This window comes from Suncus etruscus, chromosome 2 (assembly GCF_024139225.1).
Source record: "Suncus etruscus isolate mSunEtr1 chromosome 2, mSunEtr1.pri.cur, whole genome shotgun sequence".
In the NCBI taxonomy this organism is placed as follows: domain Eukaryota; kingdom Metazoa; phylum Chordata; class Mammalia; order Eulipotyphla; family Soricidae; genus Suncus; species Suncus etruscus.
The window spans coordinates 140901685-140914463 of NC_064849.1; the positions used below are offsets into that span (position 1 = coordinate 140901685).

Consider the following 12779-nt stretch of genomic DNA (forward strand, 5'->3'; position numbering starts at 1 on the left):
TTAAATAATAATATTCTTATTTAATACCATGATTACAAACATGTTTTTAATTGGGTTTCCAATCATAAAAAAAAATCACTCCATTCACAAGTGGAACTTTCCCACCAACTACCCATGCCCTCCATTTCTCTTCTCCTCCTTTCCTCTGTCTGTCTTTGAGATAGGCCTTCTATTTCTCTCACTAAACTATCATTGTCATGATAGTTGTTAGAGTAGTTATTTCTCTAACTGCACTCATCACTCTATATGGTAAGCTTCATATCACATGGACTGGTCCTTCCAGCTCTCATCTCTAAAACATGTTTTAAAAAAAAATGGATCACTCAAATATCCTATAGTATATAGCCAAACTTAAAATCATAAAGGTTTTATTTACTCTTTCATTCATTCAATCAATAGATCTTGGCCTCCCATCTTGTATAAGATACTAAATAAGGTAAAATCAATCCTTTACTAGAGATATTACTTTTCTGTAAAACCCATAGAAATCACCAAGATTTTAGAGGTTGGTTGAGCAATAATCCAGAAACTTTTTTGGTTTTATTCTTGTTTGTTTATAATGGGAGTAAGGTATACTTAGCAGTACTCAGGGGTTACTCCTGCTATTTACTCATGAGCATTTCTTGGAGCCTCAGGGGACCTTATAGGGAACTGGGGATCAAACCTGGGCCAGCCATGTGTTAGGTAAACATCTATGCACTATACTATTGTTTTGACTGATATCTGGCTTTCTTATACTAAATGGATATAGTCTTATATTAACTGTTGGAATTAATATGAAAAAAATTTTAATTTTTTAAATAAGTTATAGCATAATTTTAAAAAGAACAAATGCTATAAAACAAATGCTAAAAAGTACAAATTCACATAATTGCAATTTATTTTTCTTAGATTACAGCTATTTCCTTAATAGGGAATTATTTGGAAATTCTGGAGTTATCGTGAAGTCTTAACTATACTTACTAATAAATCTCTTAACAATTAAGAAAATAGTTTAAAATATAATGATTGATTAAGCAATATTTAAAGCAAAATATTTATTAGGGTGGTGACTGCAACACTGATGGGGATTTATTACTCTCTCTAGTGATGTTGAGAAGGTCCACAGAGAGCTATTCAGAATTATACTCATTCTTGAGAATGGGGTTAATTCAGTGTGGGGGATTCGAATCAAGATTTCATAAATGCAGGGCAGGTATTCCAGACTTTTAAGCTGTTTAACTATCTCAAAGTTCCTATTCTCCAAATTAAAATTTTGCTTTGTTTTGTTTTGTTTTGTTTCTGGGCCACACCCAGCAGTGTTCAGAGGTTACTAATGGCTCTGTGCTCAAGAATCACTCCTGGCAGGCTCTGGGACCATAAAGGAAGTTGGAGATCAAAACCAGGTTAGCCACTTGCAAGGCATAGGCCCTCTCTGCTGTGCTATCACTCCAGCCCACAAATTACAATTTTTGAAAGACTTTGGAGAACACTGATCTCAGAAAATTTCTTTTAAGTATCCACTAGACTAGAGCAACTAAATTCAATTCCTTGAAAAAGTTCAATTTGATTTGCAATAACAAATTTGAATTAACTTTGATGGGATTTATTTCTCAAAATGGAATCTCAAGCCTATATTTTTACTAGATAATAAATGTTTTACATTCAAGTAATACTTGCAGTGCTTCGTAACTAAAGTGTCAATTATTAGAACATGTTTTAAAATTATTTGGTAACTTGTAAAACATAATGTCAATTAAACTTGAAAGGATAAACCAAGAAACATTCAGCAGTCAAACGGTAGACAGCAAAATTCATCAGTGACTTATAAAAATAAAGAGAGTAGCTAATGAAATAGTTGAATCTTGCACTTACCAACCTCCACAATACTAGAGCAGTTGAGATCTGTGAAGCCATCTGGACACTCACAGGAGTAAGCGTCGCCTGCCAGTTCTGACAAACACAAACCTCCATTTTCACATGGATTAGGTTCACAAATATCACCTAAAGAGTAAAAAGAACAGATACTGATTAGGCTTTTCTTTCTTTGTTTTTTTTTTTGTTTTGTTTTGTTTTTGTTTTTGTATTACACTCTGAAATATACTATTCTACATACCTCATTTGCCATTTTTTAAGAACATCACCACAGATAATATTGATGATACCTTGAAATCCCATATGAAACTGTGTGCTTTTATAAGAAATACTATCTAATAATAGTAAAAAAAAATCAATCATCACATATCGAGCAACACAGTGTAAGTTATTATCCTCTTTCAGTGCTCTTTCAATACATGTAAACATTAATTTCTAATCTGTTTAAAAATGATTTAGCAAAATAATTGTGATAAAGTGGTTTCATTGATTGCTCCAATAATCTCTTTATAGTCATGCACAGTGCAATATAATTTTTCTCATTGTCAGGATAGTTTCATTTCTAAATTCATGTAATCCAAGCTTGTCTTTATAACTCTAAAACTTGGTTAAGTCAACAGAACACTAGCTGATTTGGAGTCAGCAGAGGCAAGAAAAAGTTTTTCAATTTCTATTTTCTCTGTTGGAAATCTTCCATGGATATAAGAATAAATTCAACCAAAATTGCTTGAAAGAGGTAATGAAAACATGAAAAGAGAGAAACTGCTACATAGAAATAGAGTGTGCCCTAAAAAAGGCCTAAAATATGTGGCCTATAGTTGGTTGCAGATAGAAATTAGGAAGACTTTTCAGAGAACAAATAGCTACAAAAGGCAATAAAAATCATCATTCATGGGGCCAGAGAAATAGTACAGCAAGTAAAGTGCTTGTTTGCATATCAGTGTCTCAGGTTCAGACCCTGCTACATCACTTGGTTCACTTCCACTTTCCAATACCCCCAGGGAACTCCTAAATGCAGAGATAGGAGCAAGTCCTGGGTGTGGATTAAAACCAAATCAAACAAAAAATCAGGAGTCTGGCTCTCTGGGAAAACAAAATAATTATAAAGTTGTTATTTGAGTTAATGAAGACAACAGATAATCTACTTAATATATTTTAAGATAATGAGTAATGAAATTTCTAGAATAATAAAATCTCAGCTAGTTTTTACTAGTTTATTGCTGTTATTATTTGCAAGAAATGTTTTAAAGAACAGATTAAATTTAAAAATGTGATAGAAAATAAAATGAGTACCAAGAAGGTAGCTTGGTGGTGAGGAACACATTCTGAGAATTTAGGAGGAACAATCTCTGGCCTTGACATGTTCTTACCTCCAGCACTGCCAGATACAGCTTTGGAGGACCAGAACACTGATTATGTTTCTTGGTGATCTCCAGAATATCTGAGCCCATATACTGAACTATCTAATCAGATGAACAGCCTAGAATAACTTCCAATTCACTTTAGCACTGCTTAAAAATAGGACACTCACCTCTAACACATATATATGTACAAAAAATATATAAAAGAAGAAAAATACCTTTTCTAAAGTTAAAGCAGGTTCTAAACTGCAGTCTTTTCACACAGATGAAAGGTCATATCCAGAGCATTGGCAGAAAAACACGACCTCAACAAAATATCAAATCAAAGATGTTGCTATAAGACTGTTTGTGAAAACACTTCAAAAAATTCCTGAGGTCAGAAAGATTGTCTCAGCTAAATAAAAGATCCTCAAGAAATCTTAAGGGTATGATCCCTGAACAGCCTGACATACTCAAAAATGAACTGATTAAGTGCTGTGTAAAAGAAAGCTTCAGGTAGAATCCTTGGGGTGGCTTTATTGTAGAGATAAAGTGAATCAATCTCATAATGTCCAGTTTCTAAGTGAGCTTTATAAGTGAAAATAGGTTTTTTTTGGGGGGGGGGACAAAAGAGAATGGGGTTTTTCAGAATTTTTATAGCACAATACAAGTTTGCATTTCTTAGGAACCTGAATCCTTTATAGGATTTCTCACTGAATTATTTCATCCCTTCTGAGATTAATCATCTTAATTTTATTTTGTTTAGTTACTTATTTTTTGGTTTGAAAGCCACATGCAGAGTTGTTCAGGAGTCATTCCTGAGGATTATACAGGACCACATGCAGTGCCACATACAGTGAATGAGTGTTAGTGATGTTTATGTTAGGCATCATATCACCAGTACTTTTCTTCAATCCTAGATATGAAAATTTTTAAACAAGTTAAAATTGATTAAAAATTATGAAATCCTGAAGAAAAATATTTCATTAACATGCGAATGTATACTAGTAGTCAAATATATGAGAATGGAAGAAATAATAAGGCTTGAGTAATACTATAGCATTTGTTATACCATAGAATAACTTGGACTTTAGAATATCTGACTTGAAATGGCAAATAAGTTAATGTTAAGGAATGTTTAAAAGGTGATATTATAATTGATAAGATTAGAAAACAAAAAATATTGTAATTGATGCAAACAAATATGTATTTGTGTTCTTTTGTTGTTGTTGTTTTGGGCTACACCTAGTGGTGCACAGGTTTACTCCTGGGTCTGCACAGAGGAATTACTCCTGTGAGGTCACGGGATACAAGATTCCAGAAATTAAACTTGAATCAGCATCATGCAAGGCAAGTGCCTTACCCTCTGTACTATAACTCTAGTACTGTATTTTTAAATCAGTATTTTTAAAAGACTATCCTATCAACCACACCCAATACATAGTCACCATGTTTGTATCCGGCCAGTTCCAAGACTCTGTTCTCAAATAATAAAACAAATAATAAAAATATATGGGTACACTGGCCACGCCGCTGAAAGCTGGCAGTCTCAGGAGAAGTGATGGGCCAAATACCCCCTCTCCTGCAAAGTAATGCCTGCATATATCAACCTTAATATTTGCTTTCATTTAGCCCTGCTTCACCACTATTCTATGATTACAGAAATATCAATATAACTAAACTCCAGATATGCCTGTTTGGGGCTATTACCAGGACTTCTTTAGCGTGTGTGTGTGCACCCTTCCACCACCATCTCATAAGTTTGGGTGACCTGGCAGCCATAACAACCACAAAAACTACAGTATCAGCAATAGTGGTTGAATTCCTTGACCTCTTGACCACACAGCTGCATTTGCTGCCACACACAACTTCATTTTTTCATTGTCATCCCAATAGGAACATATCAGTATAGACGTCCATGGAAGTTGAAGTCACCTAATATTTAAAAGCAGGTAATAGAATAATGTCTAGCTAGCAATAATAGCTTACTAAACTTTCTGACAATGACAATTAACTCATTGGCAATAAAATAATTTTCACAAATTTGCTTGTCACTCTAATTCATTTTTTTTCCTTTCTTGACTTTTCTGTATTTTTATTCTTATTTTTAAAAAATTTTGCTCCAACTTATGGAAATAAATGTATTACAATATGTCAAGTAGGTCAGCAAGCTCTTTTAATAAAATAAGCTTAAAAAATAAAATAAAGACTATGCTGGCAGCATTAAATAGGAAGCAATACAGACATACTATATAAATGCATATATGTGTTTGTTGTCTAATTACACCTTTTTTAAGAGCTGGTCTTGTGGTAAACTCTTATTTCATAATAAAATATCAATTATTAGTTTATGTAATCCAGATTGTAGGATCAATCAGGGCCAAACAAGGATTCAATTCTGTCATATGATGATCGATATTAATGGCAATATTTTGTAACAATGTTTACAAAGAAAACTATATCATTCATTTCAGCAACTTCAGTAGGTCACCTTTAACAAAGCATGAAAGTGCATGAGCGTTAAAAAGAAATAAGGCAAAAAAGTCTGTATTGGCATATAAAAATCGCTAAATATTTTGAAGTTTATCTGTAGGCATCAAAAAGTCAGGGACCAGAGAGATAGCATGGAAGTAGGGCGTTTGCCTTGCATGGAGAAGGATGGTGGTTCAAACCCTGGCATCCCATATGATCCCCCAAGCCTACCAAGAGCTATTTCTGAGGGTAGAGCCAGGAGTAATCCCTGAGAGCTGCCAGGTGTGACCCAAAAATAAAAAAAAAAAAAAAGTCATAAAAGGACTTCCATATATGCTATTACCCCATTTATACTTACAATGTGTCTAAGACATTAAGGCTGAGGACAAAGGAAACTAAGTGTTATTAACTTTGGAAGTAAACTCAGAGAAAAATTATGAGCATTTTAATATTTTATTTGTTTAGGGGCCATGCCTGACTGTTTTCAGGATTATTCCTTCTTTCTGCTCAAGAATAGCTCTTGATGTATCTCTCAGGACCATATTAGGTACTGCTAATTGAAACTAGGTCGATTACATGCAAGCAAGTCCAATGTCCTATCTCCCAGCCTATCATGAATATTTTCTTTCCCAATCCACCATGAAGAATTTCTTAGCCCGTTTGGAGGTAGCTCTAGGTAGAGAAATTAGTGGAGTCACCACTAAAAATAAGTTTGTAAATAGTAGGTAGATAATGAAGCATGAAACAGAAATCCCCAGATCACTTTTCCCTCCAGATAATTAACCTAGAAGAAAAAGTGTCTTGTTGAGATTTTGTATGAGTCAGCTATCAGTTTTAATGTGAAATTATGCCTGTCTGCCATCAGTATGTGAAAAGTAGAGCAGCTTTATATAGTTTGTCTAACATCTACTAACATGAAAAGTGTCTTTGGTAAAATATTCTTATTTCTTTATACTTTCAATATTATGATATATGTTGTACTTTTCTCAGACTAGTGTCTGTTATTGCAGCAATGTTTAATCAAGGAATGTTGCAGACACTTTATGTGTACAAGAGAAGGGAAAGGCACACTAGTAATATTCTCTAGTATACAGAATTCCTAAGTCAAGGAACTCTCATTATGATTCCTCTTACTCCAACTGGTAATTCCCTGTTGTTTTTAGTAACTGAAGTGGGCTTTTAATTGTGGTATGCCTGAGCCATATAAAAGCAGAATTTCTCAACCATTTGACTGTCACATCATTGGGTAGTTTCTGGTGTCCTCAGAAATAGTCTTACATCTGTTCCATGTCTTTTAGGGAGTAATACTTAATATTTTCAGTTTTTAATCAATGCTATTTGAAAGTCATATATACTTCTGTGGTCAAAATGACATAGGGTTATCTGTTCACCTCTCTTTTAATGCAGGTTTTAGCTACCATTTAGCTCATCTGTTTTTCTTTTTTGTCTTTGCACTTACAGTATTTTCTTTTTGGTTCCCACTTGTTTCTTAAATATTATACACTATGAAAATATATCTTTATTTTCTCTTATTGTATCCCCGTTATTGATATTTACTGTGTATTTTAGAAAGCACAAAGGTAAAAAATTAGACCATACTCTGTGTCATAGAACTGAGATGACCTTGGGCCAAAACTGTTGTGAAGGTTGAGAGGGTATAAGAAATCTAGATTGATTTTTAGAGTCCCAGACTGTTTGAATGACTAACTACCTATGAATAGAATAACAACAGGTATAGTTAAAAGAAGCTATTATATTAGAGAAATCTGAGACACTTCCAAAAATAAACATTTTTATGAAGGTATTAAATAAGCAAATACAGAATGAATTGATTTCAAGCAAAATAATGTTAAATGGACATGGAAGTCTTTAAAGAGAGCAGAAGGAGGGAGTGAAGGAATGAGAAAGAAAGGAGAATAGAGATCCTAGTTCAAACCGACAAATACATAAGAAATGGGGGATGGAATAAATTCTTCAAAGGAGGAAAATGTAGATATTACTTGCTAGGTTCTATCCGCTTCAGTATACAGCCCAGCTATACCTTCTTGAGATTGTTAAATACTTCCAGTTTCTTTGATTCTCAAGACACAGAAACTTAAGAAATGAAAAAATCTTTTATAGACAAAATTTACTAAGCAAATGGGTTAGGAAATGCTAGGGGATTGTGACTTGAAAACAATGCAGTCTCGAGTGGCATGACTACTGGAAAGAGGGCGTTTTAAACTATATCATGCCATACCTTGGAGGCACTGTACTCAGTTCCAGGAGCTGAAACATGATCCACTGGTTTTCACATGCCCTGATAAATTCTGTTAACACACAGGACACTATAAGTGGGGTATGCCTAGAAGAAATCAATGGCTCCTGATTGATGGGTAGATAGTTTCTTATTACCATCACCACAGGAAAGCTAGATAGCAAATAGATTGCTTAACACCAAAGCTGGGAAGTCTCCTCTGATTTCTGGAAGGAAATACTTAGCAAAAAAAAAGCCTCATAAAGGGTGCTGGAGAGACAGTACAGTGTGTAGGATATTTGCCTTGCATATGCCTAACTAACATGGATCGGATCTCGGGCAGTCCATATGGCTTCCAAGCTTAACAGGATAAACTCTAAGTGAAGAATCAGTAGTAAGACCTGAGCATCACTTATTGTTTCCCAAGAAGAAGGGATTTGTGAGAAAGCCTAATTAGTTTGCCCTGCAGACTTCTATGTTCGGAGCTATTTTTCTCTGAAAGACAATCTCTAAGGGATTAATAGGCTGGACATCTTGAATAATGAAGAGGCCAAGTCCAATCCTTTAATCTCACAATTAATAAAATGCCTAAATTGTGTCTGTGTTAGAAGCAATATTGCAGAAAATAATTATGACTTTGGAAGAAAACAGGGAACAAGAGAAACTATCAAACATAATTAGAAGTATGCATTGAATCTTTCACTCATAGCAAATCATTAATAGCAACTCTTATTGATTGTACTTCCATGAAGCAAAAAAGAAAAAAAAAGAAGAAGAAAAAAGTAAAGAGGATGAGGCATTTAACTTATACTTGGCCAACCCAGATTCCATCCCGTTCATCCTCATGATTTCCTACTTGAAGAGCCAGGATATAGTCCCGAGCACTTCTAGGTGTGGCTCATATACCAAAAAACAAAAATAAAGTAAGATCAACATATTTTTTGAAGAGTGATAAATATCTGTAATAAAATATTGAAGTTAGAAATAAGCGGCAAAAAAAAAAGTATTTTATGAGGCAATTCCATGGTGAAGGATTGAGAGATAGAATGGTAGAAGCAAGTTGGAGCTGGTGAATCTGTGTCTAATAAAAATTTCAAAAATATTCATGGAGGCTCTTCAAAGAAAAAATTAGATTTTGCAAGAAAGAAAAATTATGAGGCAATATTACATTTATAATATTTAATCATTGGCTCGAGGCATGAGTCCCCTGCACCGGATAACTGTGATCCTAAAATTGATACCCCCAAAATGCTGGGATATTCAGTTTCCATGTCTTTTGAATCTGGGAAACTTTCTCTTTTTTAAAGCTTAAAGTTGGCTAGATAAGAAGAGTCAAAAGATGTCAGAATGATAGCAGAGTGGTAGGGTGCTGGCCTTGCACACAGACAACCCGGGACAGACCTGAATTCGATTCCCGATATCTCAGATGGTTCCCTGAACCTGCCAGGAGTGATTCTGAGTGCAGAGCAGAGTAATCCCTAAGCACCACCAGGAGTGGCCCAACCCATCCCCCCCAAAAAGAAGAGTCATAGATAGAGACAGATTTGACCAATGGGGTCTTAATTGGGGCGTGCATCTGGGGGAGGTCTGATGCCAGACTTACTCCCATCTGCACCTACAGTAGGATTATATAGCTTGCATCTGGTTAGACATGGTAAGGGGTATGTGCTGCCATGTTCTTAGATTAATTTTTTTCCATCGACCCTACAAATAGGTTGGGTGGGATTTCCTAGCAGTCAGTCCTTATGATTTATGGTATGGACAAATATCCCATTATTCTCTTGATGCTCCAACCATCAACAGCTATCTTCAACCATAACTTGCCTTTTTAGTGGAGGTGGAGACTGCCTGATTTTTATCCCCAGTAAGCATTACTACTAACGGGAGATTGAAGCCTTAAATGTGTAATGATTACCAGTGTACCCTTTCATTCTCTAAACTTCCCTGATTTGTCGAGTTACATAATTACCTTGGCTTTTAAAAAATGTTTTGTCTTACCTTCCATTTTCTTTATCACACCCATTACCTTATGGGCCAGTGCAGATGAGGACTGATACCTTAAGTAGAAATTAACTCTCTAGCTAGAATTTTAGATGTACTTAAAATGCACCATGGAGACTTCTAATTCTCTGTCATTTCAGGTAAGAAAACTATTAAAATGCCACAGTCTCCTGGACTTCAAATAATTGCTTTTCTCTGTTTGTCTAGTTTCTTTCCCATATATTTGTTGGCCCAGTCATTTAAAACTAAGATGGTTTCCAGCATAGGAAGATAGGCTCAACAGAGGAAAAATTGGACAATACATAATTTTAGGGTTCTCTATTGCACTGTCAGCAAACTCCTAAAATATACCTCTGCATATTGTAATCTGTGTGAGCATTACACCTTGATGTTTCCTGGCTGGCTGGCCTCACCTGCTTTATATTAGGACAGATGTGTTTAATTTGAATCTAACTATGTTTTATGATTCCATCTGCAGTTTATGGCAGACTCAGGCAAATTAAGCTGATGCCGATTTGCCTTTTGGCAATAGAATGAAGCAATTATTTTTCCCAGGGGCAAGAAATCATTGCAAGCTAAATTTAACTTCCTGTTTGCTTGCTCTTTTCCTGCACTCTCTCCAGGGTTCTGATTGGACTGGGATGATTCTGCCTACACTGAGTGTTGGCTTCTTTCTTCCCATTGACCCACCACCTGTTGCCAGTCACCCCCTGTTCAAGGTGATTCAGGGATTGTCTTATTTCCCTTTATTATCAGTTTGCAATTCATGAACTTTTAACCTAGATAGTAATGCTTGTAAGCATATACTATAAAATACCTTGCAGAACTTCAGAAGACAATGCAAAAACAACAGACCTAATACCTGTACATGTATGACTATAATTCTAAAGTTTCTCAGTACATAATCATACAATATCTAATGTCAATTAAAGGAAAAAAATCTGTGTTCTCACTACTATAAAAATTATGTGGACCAAAAAACTACTTTCTTTATTGATATTTAAACTCTCAGATGATTAATGCATTGCTTTTATTATATGTTAAGGCCCACCTCCAGTTTATAAATCATAGAATCACTCATCCAGGCATCATCTATCAACACTCTAGGAACCACCCTTAGACTTTTGGAATATATCCCAGAGAAGACAGATAAGTTTACTGTAATCTTTGTACTTGTATTAAAATACAGGAGATACATAATGAAAAACACATATATACATAGTCAAAGGCACTATAAAACCACTGAGGGGAATATGGGAGAACATGCTCACATGAGAGGCAGCAAACTATTTACTTCATACAGTCTAGTAAATGTGTTTTAAGAAATTCATTTGACAAGAATGAAAACTGAAAGATGCATGAGTTAGTCAAGTAAAAAACTTAACAAAGAACTTTCAAAATGCATAGAATACCCAAGTAACAGAATTAGTAATAACTCAAGAGAATAATAAATTCAAATAATAAAAAGGCCAGTATATACGAAACATGTAACAAAATATCATTGAAAAGTATTTTGGCAAGAATTCAATTTGAATAGGTAGCAATTAATACTATAAAGTTTCCCATATTTTGATGCCTCTATTTTTAAGATATTTAAGAGCATGTTTGTTAATTGTATTTGTAATATAAACTAACATTCTTCTCACTATATATAATTGTGGTTATGCTAATAGATTTATATATCAACATATTATCTCATATTAATGTGTTTGCATTGAGCTGCTCATGTATTTCTTTACTGATGTCAGTAGATCAATTTGATTTAGTTGGACGAATGTGTGTTTCTCAATTTCCTCTATTCCTTTAGTATGTTTAGAAGCAACCAATTTCCTATAGCATCTCCTCTGTCTTCTCTTTATTAATGGGGGGGGGAATACATTACAACAACATGTAAAATTGTTGAAGTTGTAATATATCAAACAAGCACATTACTAACTAGGATATTTTAATACATTTTGAAACTAAATATGACATACCACAAATTATATAGCTATTTGAGAAAGTAAAATCAAGGACAAATGAATGCAAGTTCCTCAAATATAGGGAGAAAGCTTAGTCCATTACATCCCGTTTTCAGTTTATCACTCTTTCAAAGAATTAAACAGATATATGGCAAGCATTCATTAAAGAATAAAAATAAATAAAAAATTGTCTTTTATTTTAAAAGTAAATATTTGAACAAACCTGTAAACAAGCTGGTTAACAAAATGAGTCAATTCTGTTACATGAATGAGCAATAACTCTAGTTAAAATGAGATAAAGCTCATGGGAATTTGCACAGTGAACTGGTAAAACTCAGAAATTGTTAGCACCCTTATGACTTACTAAAGCCTGTGAAATTGTGCAGAACAAAATAAGTGTCACTTTTTAAATTAACAATAGCCATCTCAATTTACTGTTTCCTCTTGAGAGATCAGTTGTATTGCATATTGTAATGTTTTTGTTGTACCTTCTAAATGAGTTGAATGCAAAGTTTATAATTTAAGAACTCCCACACAAACAAAAGCTTGTGAATGTGGTCAGCTAAATTAAAAAATATTATTTAAAATGTTTGCTCAGATTGTTACCTTCATGTAGGCTTCAAAATGTTTCTGTTTATGATTTCAGATATCTTTCATTTAGAAAGAGTAAGACATAAAATATTTATTGTAATATTTTAAAATATGAATATAATTATTTGTGCGATATGATTTTCCACTTCGTAGAAAAAAATCACTGGATGCATTTATACTAAAAGATCATTCATTTAATTTTATACCACAATGTCACAATGCACCAAAAAAATAACTACAATCAAACATGGAAACAAAAAGTATACATGAACAAACTAAATTCTTAGACTCTGAATCATGATTTGCTTGTTTGTTTGTTTGTTT

At 34.0% G+C, this 12779-nt stretch overlaps 1 protein-coding gene across 1 annotated transcript in view; it reads right to left on the reverse strand.

Annotated features, from left to right (window-relative positions):
• The window catches only part of EDIL3 (EGF like repeats and discoidin domains 3), a 501725-nt gene that overhangs the window by 340553 nt on the left and 148393 nt on the right, over positions 1–12779 (reverse strand). The window contains exon 2 of the mRNA XM_049766060.1: positions 1855–1983. Coding sequence (XP_049622017.1) covers positions 1855–1983 — 129 coding nt within the window. The remainder of the gene's footprint in view (positions 1–1854; positions 1984–12779) is intronic.